This window comes from Callorhinus ursinus, unplaced genomic scaffold (assembly GCF_003265705.2).
Source record: "Callorhinus ursinus isolate GAN/ISIS: 27379988/994484 unplaced genomic scaffold, GSC_fseal_2.0 scaffold44, whole genome shotgun sequence".
In the NCBI taxonomy this organism is placed as follows: Eukaryota; Metazoa; Chordata; class Mammalia; order Carnivora; family Otariidae; genus Callorhinus; species Callorhinus ursinus.
Window position 1 is genome coordinate 8,882,311 of NW_027397106.1, and position 21,790 is coordinate 8,904,100.

At 40.6% G+C, this 21,790-nt stretch overlaps 1 protein-coding gene across 2 annotated transcripts in view; it reads right to left on the reverse strand.

The window, feature by feature from the left end:
* ANO6 (anoctamin 6) overlaps positions 1–21,790 on the reverse strand; it is a 185,659-nt gene that overhangs the window by 116,168 nt on the left and 47,701 nt on the right. For both annotated transcript variants that reach the window (XM_073882090.1, XM_025883240.2), the window contains one exon: positions 669–748. In XM_073882090.1, coding sequence (XP_073738191.1) covers positions 669–748 — 80 coding nt within the window. The remainder of the gene's footprint in view (positions 1–668; positions 749–21,790) is intronic.

Genomic DNA, 21,790 nt, shown 5'->3' on the forward strand with positions numbered 1-21,790 from the left:
CAATAATATGGTACATGAGTTAGAGAAACGCTTCTTCCCATCCCCCTCTTCAAATGAGCCTAAAATAAAATCTATTTAATAAGGACATTCTGCACATGGCATCCTATGTGCTTAATTTTCTTTAAACAAGGCATTAATAAAATCACAGTAGCATCTAATAAGATTTTTAATTCCTTGAGGGTGAGAACCATGGCTAATCTTTAATGAGTCTAATTTAGTGAGAGCATTTAGTTCCCCCCTTGGTAGGAACAACCAACAAAATAATCCTAGCCCTACAAGATACATAGATATAGGTCGTATGACTAAAGGCTCCAGAGTGAAATGTACCTGTATGTGCTCAGCGAAGACTGGTTTCCAGAGTCACTAACAACAAAAACTGATAGCAAGGCTACCCATGAATGAAGGAGGAGGAGTTTTCGAAGTAATGATGCTACTTTCCTGCAGGAAGAGTTCCCATTTGCTGGTATAAAGCAGTATGAAGAACAAGCCTACAGAGCATGACGCCAAGACACTGTAGCAGTTCAGTAACCTGTTCCCCAGAGAACCCGAGCTTCAAATACACAGCCCTGCCACTGAGACCGATGCCACAACTAGAGGCACTGAGGGCAAGATTCCATAAAAAACCTTCTCCATTTTGTGAGAACTGAAGATGGAGTAGTAGTACTTACAAACTCTGGGGTTCGGAAATCAGGCTGACTTTCCAGTGCTCCAAAACTGGAGACAGCTGTCTGTTCGAGGTTGTCCAACACTAGAAATAAACAAATAAATAAAGCATGACTTTCATTGGCTCATATACTTTTTTGCGTTTAAATCACCAGCACTGGTTTACAACTGTAGTTGGCATCCGTGGTACACCTCCAGTTTTACGTTATTCAGCACTCCAGCTATCAGGGACGCTCAAAGTCTTCAGTAGCTATCCCATCTACTGGACAATGCTATGCTTATAGGATATTAGGTCTTGAAACGCTCGAGGCCAGATCAACTCTGGAAAATCATTTAGCTTCTACGTGGAAGGACACTGCAACTAAATGTTGTAAAACTCCAGCTAAGGAACATTTTAGCCTATTAATGTTCTCTCTTCAACTACATCTCAGAGAACTGATGTGGAGTCATTTTGGGGTAGCAATTTTCTGTTTTAAGATCTGTTGAACAACAGCACTATCTGCTAGAAATATATTGGGAGCCAAACAAAATTTTCTAGTAGGTACATTTCAAAAATGAAAAGAAACAGGTAAAGTTAATTTTAGCAATATGATTTATTTAACTTGATACACCCAGATTATCATTTGAACATGTATTCAATATAAAAAATTAGTGAAATAGTTTACATTTTTTTATACTAAGTCTTAGAAAGCCAATGTGTACGTTATACTCAAAACACATCTCAATTTGGAATAGTCACATTTCAACAGCTTAATAACCACATGTGACTAGTGGTCACTGTGCTAGACAGCACAGTGTGGGAGGGAAAAAGGAACCAAATCCAGAAGTTGGGTTGTTCTGCAAGACACTAGTCTCATCGTGTCCCCAAGTTCCTGATATGAATAAAAGGAACTGTTCCAGGGGTGCCTGGTGGCTCAGTTGGTTAAGTGACTACCTTCGGCTCAGGTCGTGATCTCGGGGTCCTGAGATCGAGCCCCGCATTGGGCTCCCTGCTCGGCGGGAAGCCTGCCTCTCCCTTTCCCACTCCCCCTGCTTGTGTTCCCTCTCTCGCTGTCTCTCTCTGTGTCAAATAAATAAAATCTTAAAAAAAAAAAAAAAAGGAACCTTTCCAGATCAAAAGATGCAGAGAAAACAAAACAAAACAACCATTTGCAGTGTGTGCTTCTAGACTGGATCCTGGCTTAAACAAACCAGATGTAGAAGACTTAAAAACAAATTGGGAAAATCTGAATATTGATTAAGTGTTGGATTATATTAAGGAGTTATTAATATTGATAAGTTTAACAATGTAATTTGGGCTGTGTAGGGAAAATGTTCTTAATTAAATGAACTTAAATATGCTTAAATATTTAAATATGTTTAAATAAACATTTAAATAAATTTAAAATAAATGTTCTAATTTATCAACAGGTCTAGCCTCTTTAATAAATCGATGACATGAAAAAAGCAGATAGAGATTTAAAGAGCCTAAGGAACATATCTCCAGTGTGTGTTTTTTTTCCCACACCACCAAACAATCACCTGAAATCTGATACTATCTACCTGAAGATAGCATCCGACCACAGGTTAAGGGCTCAGTCCCACAAGACAGCTCCCAGCAAGCCCAGGTTGTCACCCATGCTTCTGACTGACTGGCTATAAAATCAGAGGTTTCCCACCACCCTCCCCTCGGGTTTGATTAATTTGCTAGAGTGGCTCACAGAACTCAGAGAAACATTTACTTACATTTACCAATTTATTATAAAGGGTATTATAAAAGATGCAGATGAATAGCCAGAAGGACAACGGCAAGGTATACGAGAAGAGACACAGGACTTTGATGCCCTCTCTTCACAAAGGCGCCACTCTCCCCACACCGGCATGCGTTCACAGTAGCTGAAGCTCTCCGACCCTGCCTCTGGGTTTTTACTTACACTTCATTACTTAGCCATGATTGATTGATCACTGGCCATTGGCAATTGATTCAATCTTCCTTCTCCCACCGCCTTGGAAGTCGGAGGGTGGGACTGAAAGGTTCAACCCTCTAATCTCCTGATGGGTTCCCCTTACAACCAGTCCCCACCCTGGGGCTACCTAGGGGCTTTCCAAAAGTTGCCTCATCAACATAACAAAAGGCACCTTTATCTATCTCCTCACTTAGGAAGTTACCAGAGTTGTAGGAGCTCCTGCCAGGAACTGAGGAAGGCCAAACATATATTTCTCATTATAAAATCACAGTATCACAACAACTATTAGCAGTATATGGTACTCATCTGCATCCTAACTTGGACCAACCAGCTATAAAGGACGTGTATCAAAAATAGGAAGATTGAGTATGGCATAAGCATTAAATTGTGTTAAGAAATTACTTTTAATTTTATAAAGTGTAATGTTATCTTGGCTTTGTTGTGCCTTTTTAAAATGCATACTAATTTTTTTAAAAATCCCTTACAGGCTTTTGTGAAGGAAAAGGCTGAATCCCCATCAATCCAGAAAAAATTCACTTCAGTGGCCCAAAAGAAAGCTTATTGGGGAGACTGATTAAAAGATCTCTAAGTGGCTGTTCAACAAAACCAAAATGTCAGGCAACAATCCAACTATACCAGATACTTAGATTTGGCACATCACTAAGAAACATCCCAATATCTAGATTAGATTTCAGATTTACCCAGAATCCTGTCCACTAAATTCAGATCACTGGTTACACCTATGAACTGAAAGGAAATGCCAGTAGCAATGACAACACAAACAAGTGATTCTCACGCTCAGAACAACTGAGTTCATCACAAAGACCCCTAAATGGGAACCAAAGCAGAAACAAGAAACAGATTAGGCGGGCCAAAGCCTACAGAACTGCAACCAAAACCAAAATTACGGGGCTGGCCTCTGAGAACCCTAGAGGACTGTGGCAATTACTGTGCAGCTTGTTACACTTAGGGAATTGTAACATAATAAACTGGCTTACTCCAACATCAGAATAACGGTTGTCCAAGATAATTACGTTCTTGAAGGCTGCTTCTAGAACTTGCTAAAATGTGTTTACGGCTGGTGGCTATGACATTGTGCTTTAAATTGGTGTTCTGCAGCTTGGTTTACATTAGGAAGACATAACCTTTTTATAATATTTAGATATTAAAAATTATGTATTTATGTGGTATTTATGATACATTGGTTTTTTTTTTGGCAGAACCAGCAAGTCACTGAAACGTAATACTGCAGATATTTTTAAAAATGAGTACTGTAAACATCATGGAGCAATCTGACTTTTGCATCTTATTTGGATTACCTTACAATTAGATGCCCAATTTAACTATTAAGAATCTGAGGTCAAAAGACAGGACAGAGCTGCTATCGAGTTTTTTTTTTTTTTTTTTTTTTAAGGAAAGGCTTAAGAAAGTACGCATTTGCCGGAAAGACAGAGAAAAAACAAAATGTATTACCCATATGTTTTATCAAATTAAAGGCATCTATGCAGCCTGAGAGGACTTGTGAGAGAAAATAATAGAACTATTTATAGTTTTAGTTATTCTGCTGGTAACGGAAACTAATAGATTCACTGCTTAATGTCAACACAAAAGAGAAACTGTAAATTTGAGTGAATAAAAACAGAAATGGCTTTACTGAAACAGTAGAACAATGCTGCAGCTGTCGCTCTCATGACCTACTGTAGTACTTGGAAGCAATGATTTATGATGCTAATATGATAATTATACTTCCACTACTGAAGGGCTCCTGTTACTGTTTGATAGTCTCATTTCTGGTAATCTAACACAGCTGAAAAAGTTCATTTCTCAGCAAAAATAGTCAAAATCAAGGTGACACTTTGAGGGCTTTTTATGAAAAATAGGGCAGAATCGGGGGGGACCATTCTTATAAGGCAAAAATGTTAATTTTTTCCCTTATGTAAATCATTTTTCATGTACCATTTTGAAATATACTTTTAGTATTGTCAACATGCCTCACTTTACACAACAGAAGTACCACCTTGAATGGCTTCATGATTAGTTCATTTAATTTCAGCATTTGATATTTTGTGACCTCTGTGTTATCTGTTCATCAAAAGGCTGCCTAGAGACCTGAAAACTAGTTATTCTAATATGATGAAAAAACTTTGGCCTTGACCTGTCAGTGGAATTTTGTATGGATGTACAATGAAAGCAAACTGAAAGTCAGGTTCAATGAACATTCCCTGCCTGGCTTGTATTTTACTCGGTCATTGTGTCATTAGACCCTGGGGATACCCAGAAGAACCCCGCAAGCAAGTATCCCTCTTCTTGAGAAAAAGAAATTGAGACATGATGAATGTTAATTTTAAGCTCATTAGTGAGTGCCAGACTACATAGACTTATGGAATACTGAAGGAATACCCTGGAAAACCCTATACACACATCTATCAGTTGGTTTCTGTAGGTAAAAGTCAAACAATTGAGGGACTGGACCAAAAGAAACCCACTAAAATTCTACTTTTCCAAAATGTAGTAATTAATCACAAAACAATTAGTTAAAAGTGAAAGAACAGCATATTTTTAAAAACTATCCATGTAGGTAAGTATAGTAAGATTAAAGCAATCCAGTCATTGGTGGTATTAGTTCTGACTTATTTGGCAGAACAAAATGAAGGGCCCAATAGCCAGAGGTCTCATCACTTTAATGGGTTCATAATAACACAGTGGAAACCTCACCAGAGAGTTGCAATTCATGTGATTACTCGTCTATCAATTAGAAGAAATGGAGTAACTAACACTTACCATCCCACTGCGAAAGAGATCACCTCTAGAGCAAGTAAAGCAAATTTGACTTATTTAAAGTGGGTGATAAAAGGAGCCATTATCTATAATTTTGTAACTTAGACAATCTATTATCCATCAGAAAACACAAAAAGACCTTTCAGGAAATTCATGATTCAAAAACAAAGTGCCTGATAAGTAGTGCCCTCGCAATAAAAGTAATCAGAATTAGGCATTCACATTTTATCTAACAGCACCAGCGTGGAAGTGGGTGGGTCCAACTGATGTATTTATTACGGCGATCACTGAAATAATCAGACTCATAGTGAATATATGAGAGACAGCAGGTTAAAAATAGATGAACCTGGTGCAAAGGGCACTGGGCATGGATTAAAGGGATGGACTGAGTTCAAGTCCTGATTCTGCAACTTTAGCTGCACGATCCTAGGCAATAACTTAGTCTCAGTTTATCTGAAGCTGTTAGTAAAATTACTTTCCCTTGTTATCTCACAGGGCTGTGCAAAGGATACAAACGACAATTCAAAAGCATGTTGTAAAAAAAATACAGCACTATATAAATTAAGTTCATGTACACATACCCAGAGATATGAAAAAATGTAAACAGAAATTTCCTGAGTGTGTTATTTTATGCTTGGCACTTCTAAATTTCTAATCTTATTTAATCCTATTTTTATCTTTGTTTTCACAGATGATGAAAATTTGAGGTTATTAGTTGCCTGAAGTCAACCACCAAAAGTGACACAATGAGAATCTGACTCTGTCCAATTCCAGAACTGGACATGTATCTGAATATACTGATTTGTCTCCTCAGCTGTGAATAATTCCAAGGGGCTCCCCATTGCTAAATATAAGCTGATAAGGAATCAAGACAGCGGGGCGCCTGGGTGGCTTGGTTGCTGAGCATCTGCCTTCGGCTCAGGTCATGATCCCAGGGTCCTGGGATCCAGCCCCTGCATCAGGCTCCCTGCTCCGCGGGAAGCCTGCTTCTCCCTCTCCCACTCCCCCTGCTTGTGTTCCCTCTCTCACTTGTGTCTCTCTCTGTCAAATAAATAAAATCTTAAAAAAAAAAAAAAGGAATCGAGATAGCATTGTATATATATAAGTCAAATAAATATTAACCAACAACCTATCTTGAAAAACAAATGATAGAATAGTATAGTGAAATTCATTAATATAGCCAGGACAATTGGAAGAACTAATGGAACACCTCCACCAAATAAGTAAACAGATACAACATTCTGGCAAGTGGCTAAAGACATGCATGTGCCAAGGATGGAACTAGGTGATATGAGTACAAACATCAAGATGAAAAAAGTACAGAAACTGTCTTCAGGAATGTCATGATCTAGTGAATGTACAAGTAAAGAAATATCAGAGGAATGGTCCATTCACGTTGGAAATGAGGTTGTATTCATATATCCAGATTGGGCAGGATGTCTAATGATTTGCCAGGCAGTCCTGCACCTGCAACTCTTCTCCCATTTGACCAGAAGTCTCTGAAAACTGGTCTCAGCATACATCTGATCTTTGACCTGAGTGCTAGTACCCACCCATTGCAATTCTTAAAGTAACTACACACTTGGGCCACCATTTCCTAACACTTCATACTTTCCAGATACTATGTGGGTCCACTTAGTCTCCCTATACTCACATCACTTACAACTGAGCTTCCCCAACAGGTCCTGCATCATCCTGGGGTAAGCATATCTGATCCTCAGGTTCCAGTATCTCTTTCTCTGGCCTCAGTTTAACAGGATCTATTGTATTTTGGTGACAATTAAGTAGGGGAAAATCTATTTCCCACATTATCCATAGGTTGTAAGCCTGCAGATTACAGATCCTGTCATATTAAATGAGATTCTAAAATGAGGCCAAAGAGTCACCATAAATGAAAAGAAAGTTAATAATGAAACATAAAACACAAAGACGGGAAGAGTTTCTTTTTTTTTTTTTTAAAGATTTTATTTTATTATTTATTTGAGAGAGAATGAGAGATAGAGAGCACGAGAGGGAAGAGGGTCAGAGGGAGAAGCAGACTCCCTGCTCAGCAGGGAGCCTGATGTGGGACTCGATCCCGGGACTCCAGGATCATGACCTGAGCCGAAGGCAGTTGCTTAACCAACTGAGCCACCCAGGCGCCCAGACAGGAGAGTTTCTTTCAAGGCTGAGATGGCTGTAGTTCACCACCCAGGGCAGTGCACTTGAATTGTAAGACCTCTACACAGTATAACTCTGTGGCTTCAGGTACAGCATTTAACCCTAAATCTGTTTCCTCATCAATAAAGTACAGATTATAATACCTACATCAGAAGGTCATTGTGGAGAACGAATTAAGTGACACACAGATAAAAGTGACTTGAAAAGTGTTAAGTACTATATAAATATTGGCTATTATTTTTTTTTACTTCAATCTTTACATTCTTAACCTTGTTAGGCACCAAGTTTCCCCCCTGACTTTTCACCTTGACTATTCTTTTTTATAAAATAAACTCAAGCGTAAAAAAAAATAACATTAACTCAGCAGATATTTTTGAATGACCTCAATGTCCTAGGCACCACTGGCTACTACTCGCAACGAAAAGAGACGTGACTCAGGAAATGTCTCCTCATTTTTCTGAATCTGGATGGACAATTTTTTTTTACCCCAGCTTGTTACTGGCACTTCAACTCAATGACGGTAATATTCAAATGAAAAAAAAAAAGTGACATTATCCTCTAATCATTCCTGGAATGCAATTTCAAATTCAAGTTGATGGTTTCTATTAGAATTCTGTTTTTCCCATCTTAAGACAAAAGTGCACTCTCTCACTTTCTTGTATGTGCTCTTTCTCTCTCTCAGATAATTCTGGAAATGGAAGAAATAGCTGAAGGGGAAAGAAAAAGGGACAAAGGGGAAAATGTCATTCATGAAGATGTCAAGTTTGTTAAGGTAAGGAAATTTTTGACTCATGTCTGAAACTCAGTACTATCATCAGGCAATTTAGAAAATTAATAAATATTCTCCCTATATTATGGTAAAAACTGCCCTGTTTCAAAGTTTCCCCCTGTTGTGCTTGCCATTTTTGATGAATAGACTGCAATCACATTGATTCAACTACCTAAGCCAGAGCTGGGGTCATCCTTCACTTTTGCCTTTCCTTACCTGACGTTTGGTCAGTCACCAAGTTTTATCCTTTTTAATTTTTTAAGACTTTATTTGAGAGAGAGAGAGAGAGAGAGAGAGAGAAAGCACACATGAGTGATGGAGTACAGAGAGGGAGAAGCAGACTCCCCACTCAGCAGGGAACCCGATGCGGGGACTCAACCCCAGGACTCCAGGATCATGACCTGAGCCGAAGGCAGACACTTAACCAACGGAGCCACCCAGGCTCCCCTAACCTTTTTATTTTTAAACTCCTCCTAAGTACATTCTATCTGGAATGCACATCCCTTCATTGCCCCCCCACACACACACATTTTACCCTTTCTTTAAATTTTTATTCCAATGTCACCATTTATGTGCCAAGTTACCTGCCTCAACTTCATGCTCCTATAGCACTTTGCATTGTTTAGTAAAACTTGTCAGATCACTATAGGTGCCCAAAAACTCAACTTGCATTATTAGTTATTAAAATACAGTATTTTTCAGTTGGTCTTCTAGAGTGTGGAAGAGAAATAAAGATGAGGGATTATTATACACAAATTTGCAGCTTTATACTGAACAGAGGCCCAAATAATCACATGGTAGTTGCTCTCTCACAACTGGCCACCACCACAGAAGATACAATCTGGGGAAAATAGAGGTTTCCGTCCCCCTTATTGTACTGTATGGTCCTGATTCATTCTTCTTCTCCACTGGTCCATGAGCTCTTGGGGGAAAAGTCATTGTCTTACTCTACTTTGTTTCCTCAAATTCCTCAAGAATTTGAAACAATACCTAATATAACACAGAGTCTCCATAAGAGAGTGAACCAAAGATAGGATGAATTATAAACTCTGTCATTCTAGAAAAGTTCCTAGCGCTCTTCAATTCCTCAGAATGTAGTCTGATTACTTACATAATGATAACAGTTTTTTTATTTCCAGAAACATACTGCCTTGGGCCACAATGAGGTACGTTCACACTCAGGGCAGGCTAACAATACAGTGTTCCTCCAAGATAATATTCTCCAAATATTTTGACGGTATGTATGAAGAAGAGGCGCTCTGCCTTTCCTCCACACTGCCCACTGCTCCAGCAATGTATCAAACAGGAACACGTTCCTTCCCACAGCACAAGGGACTCCAGAGGGGAACAAAAGAGGGACACTTCAGTGAGTCGCTTGGGCATCTCACCCATCCAACCCTACCCTAGCGGCAACTCCAAGGACTTCTTCCCTCCCCAAATAACAATATTACCCCTGAGAAGAGCACTGATAAACACAATTTTCTTCATCTTGTTCTAGTTCTGTGATGTTTAGAGTTGTTTTAGCTCCTCTTACATACTGCCTCTCCCTCTTCCCACAACCCTCCCCCAATAATTCAGCTCCAAAAATACACCTGGAAGTTAAACATGCCTCCTTTTGAAGAGCTGGGAACAATTATCACATTATTCATTCTCACATCCCAACCAGGTTAGCTAATGCTTTTACAGAAAAGCCCAATGTATGTCACAAACTTCTCAGATTCCAACTGAATTCATGAGTTCCTTTTACCATCTTAAAAATTTTTTATTGTACTAACATACGTAAAACATAAAAATTTCCATTTTAACAATTTTTTAAGTGTACAATTTGGTGACATTAATTCTGTTCACAATATTGTGCAACCATCACAACTATTTCCAAAACTTTTTGTTAATCACATCAGAGACTCTGTAACCACTAAGCAGTAACTTCCAATTTCTCCCTCCCAACAGGCCATAATAACATCTCATCTACTTTCTGTCTCTATGAATTTGCCTATTCTAGAGATTTTCATGTGAGTGGAATCATACAATATTTGACCTTTTGTTTCTGGCTTATTTCTTTCAGCAGAATGATGTCAAGGTTCATCCATGTTGCAACATGTGTCAGAACTTTATCCCTTTCTATGACTGACTATTCTATAGTGTGTGTGTGTGTGTGTGTGTGTGTGTGTGTGTGTGTGTAATAAGCTACATTTTATTTATCATTCATTCATCCCTGATGGACACTTGGGTTGCTTCTTCTACCTTTTCGCTGCTGTGAATAATACTGCAAATGAACAACGGCATACAAGTATCTGTTTGAGTCTCTGTTTTCAGTTCCTCCGTGTGTATACCTGGTTGTGGAATTGCTGAGTTATTTAGTAATTTTATGTTTAGCTTTTTGAGGAACCACCAAACTGTTTTCCACAGTGGCTGCACCATTTCACGTTCCCATCAGCAAAGTATCTACTCTATTGTGGTTGCTGTGCATGCTTTTGTTGTCATATCTAAGAATCCATTGCTAAATCCAAGGCCAAAGATTTACCCGTTTTCTTCAAAGAGTTCTATGGCTTTAACTCTTATATTTAAGTTGTTGAACCCTTTTGAGTTAACTTTCTGTATATGATGCAAGGTTCAGTCCAACTTCATTCTTTTTGCATGTGGAAATCCAGTTGTCACAACATCATTTACTAAAAAGGTTCTTCTTTCTTCACTGAGCGTACTGGCACCCTTCTCAAAAATCCACTGGTCATAAATGTACAGATTTGTTTCTGGACTCTAGATTCTAACCTATTGGTCTATGATTATCCATATATGAGTACCACACTGTTTTGATTACTACAGCAGCTTTGTAGTTAAGTTTTGAAATCAGAAAATGTGAGTCCTCCGACTTTGTTCTTTTTCCAAAGCTATTTTGGCTCTTCAGGGCTCCTTACAATTCCACATGAATTTGAGTCAGCTTTTCCGTTTCCGCAACCGTTACCACTTTAATAAATACATTTCTAAAAATTTAAATTTAATAGCATTAATAATAATCGATAACTGAAGAGTGATTTTATTTAATTTTGCCAATTTGGTGTTGTTTTTAAAAGCTTGGTTAAGACTGTTTATGTTCTATAAAGGACAAGTGGTATTAATTATAGAAATATGTTGCAACAGTATCTTGGAAAGCTATTACTATCACTTCACAGCTCAACTGGTCCAGGCCTCCCAGGACCCTCAGGTTCCCGAGTTTGCAGTTGGCTATTAGCTCAGCTGAAACCTAGTTCTAGTCACTGACCGGTCAGTCCCCAGATTATAATGATTATACAGTGTCCTGGGGATGAAAGAAGACACCACATTTAAATTTCTATTGTCTTTAAACTCAAAGCACATTGAGTTGTAACTCCATGCTCCCCCTACCGAGTAGGCCTGATTTCAAAAGTTTCTGAAGCCCAGAGGATGAGAACATAGAAATGCAAGAAAAAAAGTATAGGTCCATAGTCCCTTACCTGAAATCTTTGATACCAAAACCTTTGTGTTTCAGAATTTAAAAAGAAAATAACTCTTATATGTATATAGTATACGTTACTATGCACCCTCAGTGGGGTCTGGGACAGCACCCCTTAATCAAACGAAGTCAGTTTTGCAGCCAAAAATACGAACAGTCGCTCTAAGTGGGAGAAATAAGATATATAAAATAGCCTCATGCAGCTGAGGTCAGGTTTCTCCACCAAATGAGTTCAGATCTGTCAGGTGTTTTATGGTTTTTGTCTCTGAGTATAGCTGACATACAGTGTTATGATCTGTCAGGTTTCATAACCAAATGAATTGCCAAAAATATTCTTTTTAGCACTTTTAAGATTTTTTAATTCTAAGTAAGAAAGTGTGAAAGTTTAACTACTAAGAATGTATTCAGCACACAAAACAGAAGATCTCAAAACCCGATTACACAGCTTGTCATATAAACACAGAGCAAAAGGTTCACAATTGCCTTCAAATTTAAGACTAGGAAGGACACTACAGATTGTCATCATTGCTCATCATCTCACATGTTGAGTGTTTACCAAATCAATAGTTTCCCCCGTAATCAGCTACAAATAAACCCAGACAGTGAACCCTAAATTTGCATAAAAGGAAAACGAGAATTAGCATACCATTTTTCATTATCAAATTGACAGAAAACAATTACTCATACCTAATATTACCAAAGGAGCAGAGAACACATACAGGTTTTGCTAGTGTCGGGTTGTATGAGTTTCTGGTTGGCAAGTTGGCAAACGTAGCAAAAGCTTTAAATCAGTCATATTCTTCGATCTTTTGATTCTATTTCTAGGAAACAATTCTTGCTTAAGTCACTGAGGGCATGGCTATTTTATTATTTAAAATAATTTTGTTAGAAGAATGTTCATCACACAAAATTTTAATAATGTACTTCAATGTGAAAAAGTAGATTATAAAACTGCATATAGTATAGGCCCCAAAGAACTGAGAGGAGGAACTCAAACAAATATTTGTATACCCCTGTTGATAGCAGCATTATTCACAACAGCTAACAGGTGGGAGCAAACCAAGTACCCAATTGCAGATGAACTGATAACACAAAATATACAATAAATATTATTTAGCCTTTAAAAAAGCAAATTCTGACACATGCTCCAACATGGATGAATCCTAAGGACACATGCTAAGTGAAATAAAGCCAGTCATAAAGGGTAACTACTATATGATTCCACTTATCTGAGATCCCTAGAGTAGTCAAATTCAGAGACAGAAGGTACAACAGTGGTTGTCAGAGGCTGGAAGGAGGGAAGAATGGGCAATCATTGTTCAGTGGGTGTAGTTTCAGTTTTGTAAGATGAACAACTTCCCGAGGTGGATGGTGGGGACAGCTGCACAACAATGTAAATGTACTTAATGCCACTGAGCTGTACATCTAAAAAAGGGTTACAATGGTAAGTTTTAGGTGACGTGTATTCTACCGCAGTGGAAACAAAGTGTTGTTCTGCTAACGACTGTGGACGAAGCTGCACCAGGTAGCAGGCACTGGCGGTCCTCAGACAGATGAGCATAAACAAGATCTACCATATGCATTACCTTCTGTAGCTGGAGATCCCTCTAAGGCTTGAGTCCATAACCACTCTCTGTGGTGGTGGGTGTAGAGGGCTTTCACGATGCTAGGGCTCTTATCACCTTGCCTAGACTTTAACTCTCCCCTTTGTCATGAGCCACTTTCCAATAAGCTGAAGAGTATATAAAACTAGCAAACAAACAAACAAACCCTATATATACTATACGATCTAAATTTGTATGGGGTAAAAATAAATTTAACCCAAAGATAATGGGTGATGGAATGTTAAGTGTTTTTATTTTCTTCTTAGTATCTATGTTTCCCAATTTTCTACAGTGAACATGTACAAAATATGAACATGTTAAGAAGTGTCTCAATCTTGATTTCCACCCTCCACTATGCCTTCTCCCCCCCCAAAAAAAGACTTGCTATATGCCCCCCCCGTCTTCCCCACCATCTCAGTAAATGGCCCCCAAATCCACCAAATCAGACCAAAATTACTGGAGTCATCCCTGGCTCCTTCCCCTCATACCCCTGCATTTAACTCCTCAATAAATCCTATCAGCTGAATTTTCAAAGTCTACCCAGATTTTGATTTAAGTTACCAGTTAAATGACAGACCCAGAAAGTAGCTACTTCTCACCATTTCCATAGTGCCTAGAGAACACCAGCTAATACTTAAAGAGTTCTTATATTCCAATGCCTGTTTTATAGCTAAGTTCTTTTTGTATGAGCCCATTTCATCCTCACAACAGCCCTATAGGGTAAAAATAGGTATTATAGTTACCTTTACATCACTGATGAAGAGACCCAGAGAAGTCAAGTATTTTGTCCAAGAACACACAGCTCATAATGAGCAGGAGAATCAGAATTTGAACTTAGGAGGCCACAGGCTAGGCTTGTAGCCACGATATTACACTGCCCCTTGGCCTTAAGTAGCTTGCTCTCTCCCATTATTCAAGTCTCTGTTCAAGATGCATGCCTCAGAGAGGCTGTCCCTGAAATCCTAACTTTAACAGCCCGAGAGTAGAGTCACTGTTCTCTGACACTTTGCCCTGCTGTACTTTCCTTTAGTACTTAATAATAGCTTCATTATTATATATTAAGTGAGTTTGTTTGCAGCTGAATCCCAAGCACCTAGAACAGTACTGGGACGTGTTAGGAACTCCATAATTATATCTGACTTACCAAATGGATGCATAACTTCTGTAAGGCTGGCTGGGGGAGTCAGACAGACCTGAATTCAAATCCCAGACCTACCACTTCCTCACTATGTGACTTTGGGCGGTTTATTCAACCTTTCTATGCCTTGAAGTCTACACCTGAAAAATGGGAATGACAGTACTTTCTCATGGGGTTGTTTTAAAGATGAAAGGAGCTGTGGCATATGCAATGTTTAGCATGGTACCTGCACACAGTAAACACTAGATGAGTATTAACTACAAGTATTATATAAGGAGAGGGAGAAAATGATATGTTTGAACCTTCACGAACTTCTTTTCATTTTTATGCATTCTCTACTGTATTATCTAAGTATTTCTAAATCATGCTCATTACTTAAATTTTGAATGTATACATATATTTTTTAAGCTACCAGTTAAATAACAAACCCAGAAGACAACAATTCCTTCCATGTGGCTTAGTTTAAATTCGTATGTGGCCACTGCCCCTCGTGCTGTCAGGGCTCAGCAGAAACACAACAGAGTCAAGTGCAACCCTAGCAGCAAAAACCTCCACGCTCTTCCTGTTCACCCTCTACAGCCCAGGGGGCTTGGGGCAAGTGGGACGCCCAGACCCAGCCGCAGGCATTCCCTTCTGCTGAAGCGATGGACGGAGCCATGGCCACCCTAACTGCTGAGGATACAGGGAGTGTGCTATGAATGGGTAGCTGTTTGAGGGAAACTCAGACCCTGGGTGGGGAGACAGGAGTGGAGGCAAGAAGCATCCCTCAGGACAGACAAGCGCCTCTCCCGGTGGTCCCGAGGACTGAACCCAGGCCCTCTGCTCCACAGAAAAGGTAACCAAGTCTGGTGTTTCTTTCCTTCCTTACCCTTCGATTATATAACTTGAGATACTAGCTCAGTTGCCCCTGGTAAGGACCTCCCACTACTCTCCTCAGGAGATGAGGCGGGGCATGGTGATGGGGGTGGGGAGGCAGGCGGACCCACACAGGAACATTCCAATCCTAATTTGGGAGCTCTTTATGTAATGCATTGGAAGGCCATTTCTTTTAGAATCCCACCAGGGACTTCAGTCATGTGATTATCCTCTAGCTGGCCAGATGCAGCTAAAGAGGTTCAAGTATTTCTACTCCAGAAAATACCACAAAGTAGTTATTTGAGATTTTAAAAAAAATAAACAGATTGTCTGAATATAGCTAAATCACCCTAGAGATGCAAGGTATTTAAATTTTCTCAAAATATGCATTTAACATGCTGATTACAGAAATACTAATACAAATGACACTTAAAGCAGATTGCCTTTCCCTAGGGAGTAATAATCCTGAGGCTTGTTCCCGGATCAAATGTCTTAAATTACTGGTCCTTTGTGAGTTCATCCCATGCCTGCTTTTGTCTTTGTCCTCCCTTTCTGGGTGCCAAATTTATATAAGCATCGGGCTTTCACATAAAATATTATCAATCATTTAGGTAGCATGCAACATGAGCTAAGCACTACAGGTCTTAGAGATGTAAAAATGTCCATTAAGGTATTTATATATGAAGGTTTTAGGTAAGGAAAAAAAAAAAAAAAACATACAAGTGACCATCCAGGAAGGACAGATGCTACACAGGGCTGGGAGCTGAAAGCACTCCTAAGCCAACCTGGCTGGGGGCTGGAGGAGGTGGTCCCTAAACCAAGTTCTGAGTGATGTACAAGAGGAGACAGGAGACCATCTAAGAGGCTGCTCTGAGAAGAAAATCCTGGCTGGGGAACTAACAGAATGATGGTGGTAGTGGGGATGAACAGAATTAGACGGAGTCCAGGGATATTAGGGCCTTAGAATCAACAGACCCTGTGGGTGACTGGAGGGAAAGTTGGGAGACGCCCTGTCTTGGAGTCCTGCCCGCCCTGGGCAACTGCGTTCGCGAAGCAAGAAGGGCTTTCAGATCTCCCAACTTCTCCTTTGCCAGTTTCAGTAAGAGATCTCAACCTTCTAGCTTGTAGAGGAAGTGGAAAAACTAGATGCTTTGAAAGAAACATCATGAAGCTCCACTGCCGAATCAAGTGAACTACATTTGTTTATTCATTCAAGCAACTTGTATTTGTTGGGGGCCTGCCATGTGGCGGCCCTGGTCAAGGCTCTGGGCTGCAGCGGTGACGGAGGACCCTGCTCCCCCATCCGCTCGTCCTTCTTGGCCTAAAGCCTCCTCCCATGCCTTGGTTCCCAGTCCCACTGGCTTCTTATTATAGGACATTGAGCACTTTTTCCTGTGACTTCGACCTACTCTTCATTTGCCCCTCGTTGACATGTTTCATGTTCAAATTTCTTGTGTTAAAAAAAAAGAAAAAAGAAAAAGCCCCTCGCCTTGGGCACTGTCGCACTATCAAAATGTCAAATGCACATGCCCTTTGACCCCACAACTCCACTTTAGGAACTTGTTCCACAGAAATTCCAGTACACATAGATATGTAAGGACGCACAAGTAAACATGTGCAGGTGTGTTTGGTGTAGCATTGTGTGAGAAAGCAAAGATGTCTAAATTAAACTCAAATATCCAGAGAATCTACTACAACACAACAGAAGACTATATATATCTGCTCCATGGGATGAGGTCTCTGAAATACACAGGTAAAAATAGAAGCTTTAGCAGACTCTATGGCAATAAATCCAATTTTTGTAAAGCAAATGTGTATCAATGTGTATATATGGTAGCATACACACAGAAGAATCTGGAAGGTTGTACCTTAAACTATTAATGGTGGTCATATATGAGGGAATGCAATTATAGAGGTTATTCTCATATCTTTTAATGTTTAAAACTTTTACAATGAGTACATACTGCTCTGATAACCAAAATAAAATAAAGAGGCTCTCATAAGAAGGAAACAAAACAACTTTATCAGCCTTTTCCAATGCATCTGCTACATTGCAACATAGTCCAAAATCCTCAATACTACTGCCACGGCTCTAGGTGGGTGGGCACCCCTCTTACACGGACCCAGCCTCTAGCCACCTGCCATTTGACTCTGGCTAAGGTCATCTATGACTCACACACTGCTAAACCTAACATCCGTTTTACATTTTTGCCTTATTGCACCTCTCAACAATCTTTGACACAGCTGACCATGATCTTCTGAAGCCTCTCTCAGAAGTTCTTCCAACCCGCTGTGGATGCCTCCTTCCTGATTGGAGCTTTACTTCTGAAAATATTCAGGCCTCCACCTATGGCTTGCTCCTCTGTAATTTGTCCATGGCATCTGTTAACTGCTTTAGAAGAAAGGCTCCAAATGCATCATTCTGTTTCAGGTGGTCTCTTTTGAATTCCAGATTCATACAACCAACTGCTTATGCGACAACTCCACTTGGAAACCTCCCAGGCATCTCAGACTCACAGAATGTTCATACAGGACGGACACACACACACACACACACACACACACACACACACACACACACTCCCCTTTCTCCATGATTTCTTGTCTCAGGAAATGGCACGACCAGTGAAGCAGCTGGTCAAGCCAGAGACCTGGGTGTCATCCTGGACCCCCCTCTCTCTTTCATCCTCACAGTCAAACGTTCATCACCCGTGGGTGGTCAATATACCTTGAGTCTGTCTTCCCCCTTCCATCTTACAATACCATCAGCCCTGATCTGGGCTAGAGCAGAAAGTTCCTGACCAGTCACCTGCCAGCAATTTCTACTCCCTCCCAATCCTCTCTCCCTTCAGCAGCCTAAGTGACTTTTGAAATGAAATTCTGACCCAGTACTCTTCTGCATTTAAACCTTTTAGTGGCTTCCCATTAGGAAGCTACTTCCAAATTTATGACCATGAGCATGTGTTATTTCTGTAATGGGGGAAAGGAAGAACAATAATTTTTAAAGGAGTCTGGTTACAAAGAGACCATAAGCATCACGAGAGCAGGGGTTAGGTCTGTGTGACACTGAAGCTCAGTGCCCAGCCAGGTCTCTGCGCACAGCTGACTAATAAATGCGGACCGGCTGGTGGAACGACTGAATGAAAAGGGACGCGGGAGAACCTAGGCTGGCCACAGAGTTGAGGAAGGCATAGTTTTGTTTGCTGTGCCTTGTTTTGTAAGATGAAATACACACTCATATATATTACACATTCATACACACACACACAAATGGTGATGGAAAAGAGTGAAAGAAAAATACACAGCAGGGGGTCACTGATGGAGAGAGAGGCACAGGCAGAGGGGCTCATCAGGAAAGCAAAGTGAAGTGTAAACATAAGTGTCTATGTGCATTACACATACACACAATTTTTTTTGAGGGAGGAAAAGAAGTTGAGGCATTGTCCCCGGAAGATTTCCACTGCCTCTGTGATTTAAGAAGCAAGATGACCTATGAAGAATGAAGGAAAAGGGTGTGAAATAGGGACATGAGGAAAGCAGTGGGAGTTTGAAATCCTTTCCAGGACAGATACGAGGCGTCCTCTGGCTAGGTGTGCAGGGTTCCGTTTCTGTTCTGTGGTTTTCTTCCTGAGCTCTGCAAATGCTCAAGAGTCTGATTTTCTTTTTGGCCTCCTGTCCCTACAGCAATAGGTCCCCGGAATCTAAGAATCAAGGGTATCCCAATAACCTGGGGGAACTCTGACAAAAGGATTCCTATGCCACGCCCCGTGAGGATTCTGCATTAGTAACTGGGGGTGAGGGTGGCTCTGGTGTGCCACTCAGTCTGGAAAGCCCTGCCCTAAAGAACCTCACCTTGGGTCTCCGGCTCACCAGGTCTGTGGCCTCACAGGTCACATTTTCTCCTTAGTCACGGTACTGACCACTGCAGGGCACACAGTGCTGGTGATCAAACCAGCCAGTCAAAACCACAGTGACATGCAATGTCCACTCGGTCTTTCGATCTAACAAGAAACCACAACGTGGAGGGGAGAGAAAATACAGATGTGGCTTTTATCTACTCACACACGGCTCCGACGGGAAGGACACACTTCCTGGTAGGGCGCTACCAAGAAGGGCCATCCCTACCAGAGGGTAAAAAGGAAACAAACCAGACCTCTTTCTCTTTTATCTTCCCTGTTTCTCTGGCTCAACACTAACACTTTATCTCCCTGTCAAGAACATGAATCCAAGTATGCTTTGCAGCTGAACTACTATCAGCTGAAAATAGCCCAAAGGAAAAAAAATTCAGAATTTTTAACCATTTAACAGTTTCTTGTTCAGGAAATATAGGCTGCAATTTTACTTGAGACTTTAAGGATACCAGAGTTACAGAGACTGACGGACAAACACAAGGAAAAGCTTCACTTCTGCAATTTCTTCAGTTAGGGCTGCTACAACTCTGTTTCCTAATCTGGTATTCAGCTACACTTGATTACCTCAACTGCTTAGAAATAAAATCAATCTTTGGGTACAAAGAGATCTTAAAATCACCTACTTCAATCCCTTGGACTTACAGATGAGAAAATAATGGCGAGAGAGAATGCCCAGGATTAAGTATTAAATCTGGGAAGAGGACCCAAGCTTCCTAACCACTGGTCCAGGGAACTTTCCACTGTACTCGACCCCAACTGTTCCTAAGAGAAGAACTAAAGTCGGTGAAAATGGAGATTCACGATTTACACAGAAGTTCCATTTCACAAGTGTGAGCATATGACTCATAAACAACAAAGAAAAACATGTAAAGTGAGGCTTTCATTTAAAGGTGGAGTACTAGGGGGCTCCTGGGTGGCTCAGTCGGTTAAGCGTCTGCCTTCGGCTCAGGTCACGATCCCGGGGTCCTGGGATGGAGCCGTGAGAAGCAGGGAGTCTGCTTCTCCCTCTGCTGCTGCCCCCTCCCCCTGCTCATGCTCGCTCTCTCCCCGCCCCCCCCCCCCCCTCCCCCCCAAATAAATAAATAAAATCTTTAAAAAAATAAATAAAGATGGAGTACTAAGCCCCTGGACTGAGTCCTGCTCCCTCCTCAAACACCACTGGGACATAAACTAATATAAAGAGCACAGGAGAAAGTAACACAATTTTGGAAGATGGAAAGCAGACAGCTGAGCAGGCTGGAGAAAGCTCAATCCAAAACTAGTACTGACCTAGAAGCAATGTCATTTAAATGATAAACCCTCAAGAGGCTGAGGGACTGGCAGCGCCAGGTTGCTCTGGAAGTGAGGGTGAAGGTGGGGCAGAGAACTGGCTGAAAGCCTGCTGAAGTAGAGAGACCAGCAGATTCTCTCCCTCACTCCTTCAAGAAAGTAACTGCCTCCAAAGCCCGAGGCCCCACCTGGGAGGAGACGGACAGTGCATTTCCTAGTGGGACCTTTGGACTAGAGGATTCCAGGCGTAGGTGATGAGTGAGATTTCATACTGAGGGGAGATTACACAAATTCCTGCTGAATGCTGACACACCCCATCCTCGTCCTTGGCTTTCTCACTGGTCATCTTTTCTCAGGAGAATCTGGTCAGCTCAAAAAACCTAAAAATACATCAGGATTTCCTAAACAAAACAAAAACAAACTGTCCAGCCTAGAATGAAGCTAAACCCAATCTGCTGTCAAAGAACCTCCAGGCATCGTTTTAGATAGCTAATCCAGAACAGGAGAGAATAAGACTTCTGGATAAGGAAAGCATTTAACAGAGAAACGAGCAAAGCAACTTAGAGGAGAAAGAAAAATCACAGGAATGGGCGCCTGGGTGGCTCAGTTGGTTAAGCGACTGCCTTCGGCTCAGGTCATGATCCTGGAGTCCTGGGATCGCGTCCGGGATCGCGTCCCGCATTGGGCTCCCTGCTCGGCGGGGAGTCTGCTTCTCCCTCTGACCCTCCCCGCTCTCATGTGCTCTCTCTTTCTATCTCATTCTCTCTCTCAAATAAATAAATAAAACCTTTAAAAAAAAAAGAAAGAAAAATCACAGGAAGAAATTTAAAAAAACCAAAAATCAAAACTCTAGCATCTTCAGCTACTGAGAAAAATATATTCATGAAATAAGGACAAGATACTATCAAAGAGAGAGAGAGAGAGAAATAAAAATATTAACTCTTAGAAATTAAAATGGTGGCAGATTGAAAATTCAATAGAAGGCCTGAAAGATACAATTCAGCAAATATCCAAGAAAGCTAAACAAAAAGACAGAGATGGAAAACAGGAAAGATGGAAAGTTTGGGGGCCAATTCAAGATAGCCAATATCCTGATAATAGAGTGTTCATCACCAAAGAAAATGGAGGGGCAGTGATTATAAAGAAATTTCCCAGAACTGAAGGGAATTTTTTTCCAGAATTGAGGGACATCTTCCCCCAAACCTGAAGGACACTATTTTCCCTTTAA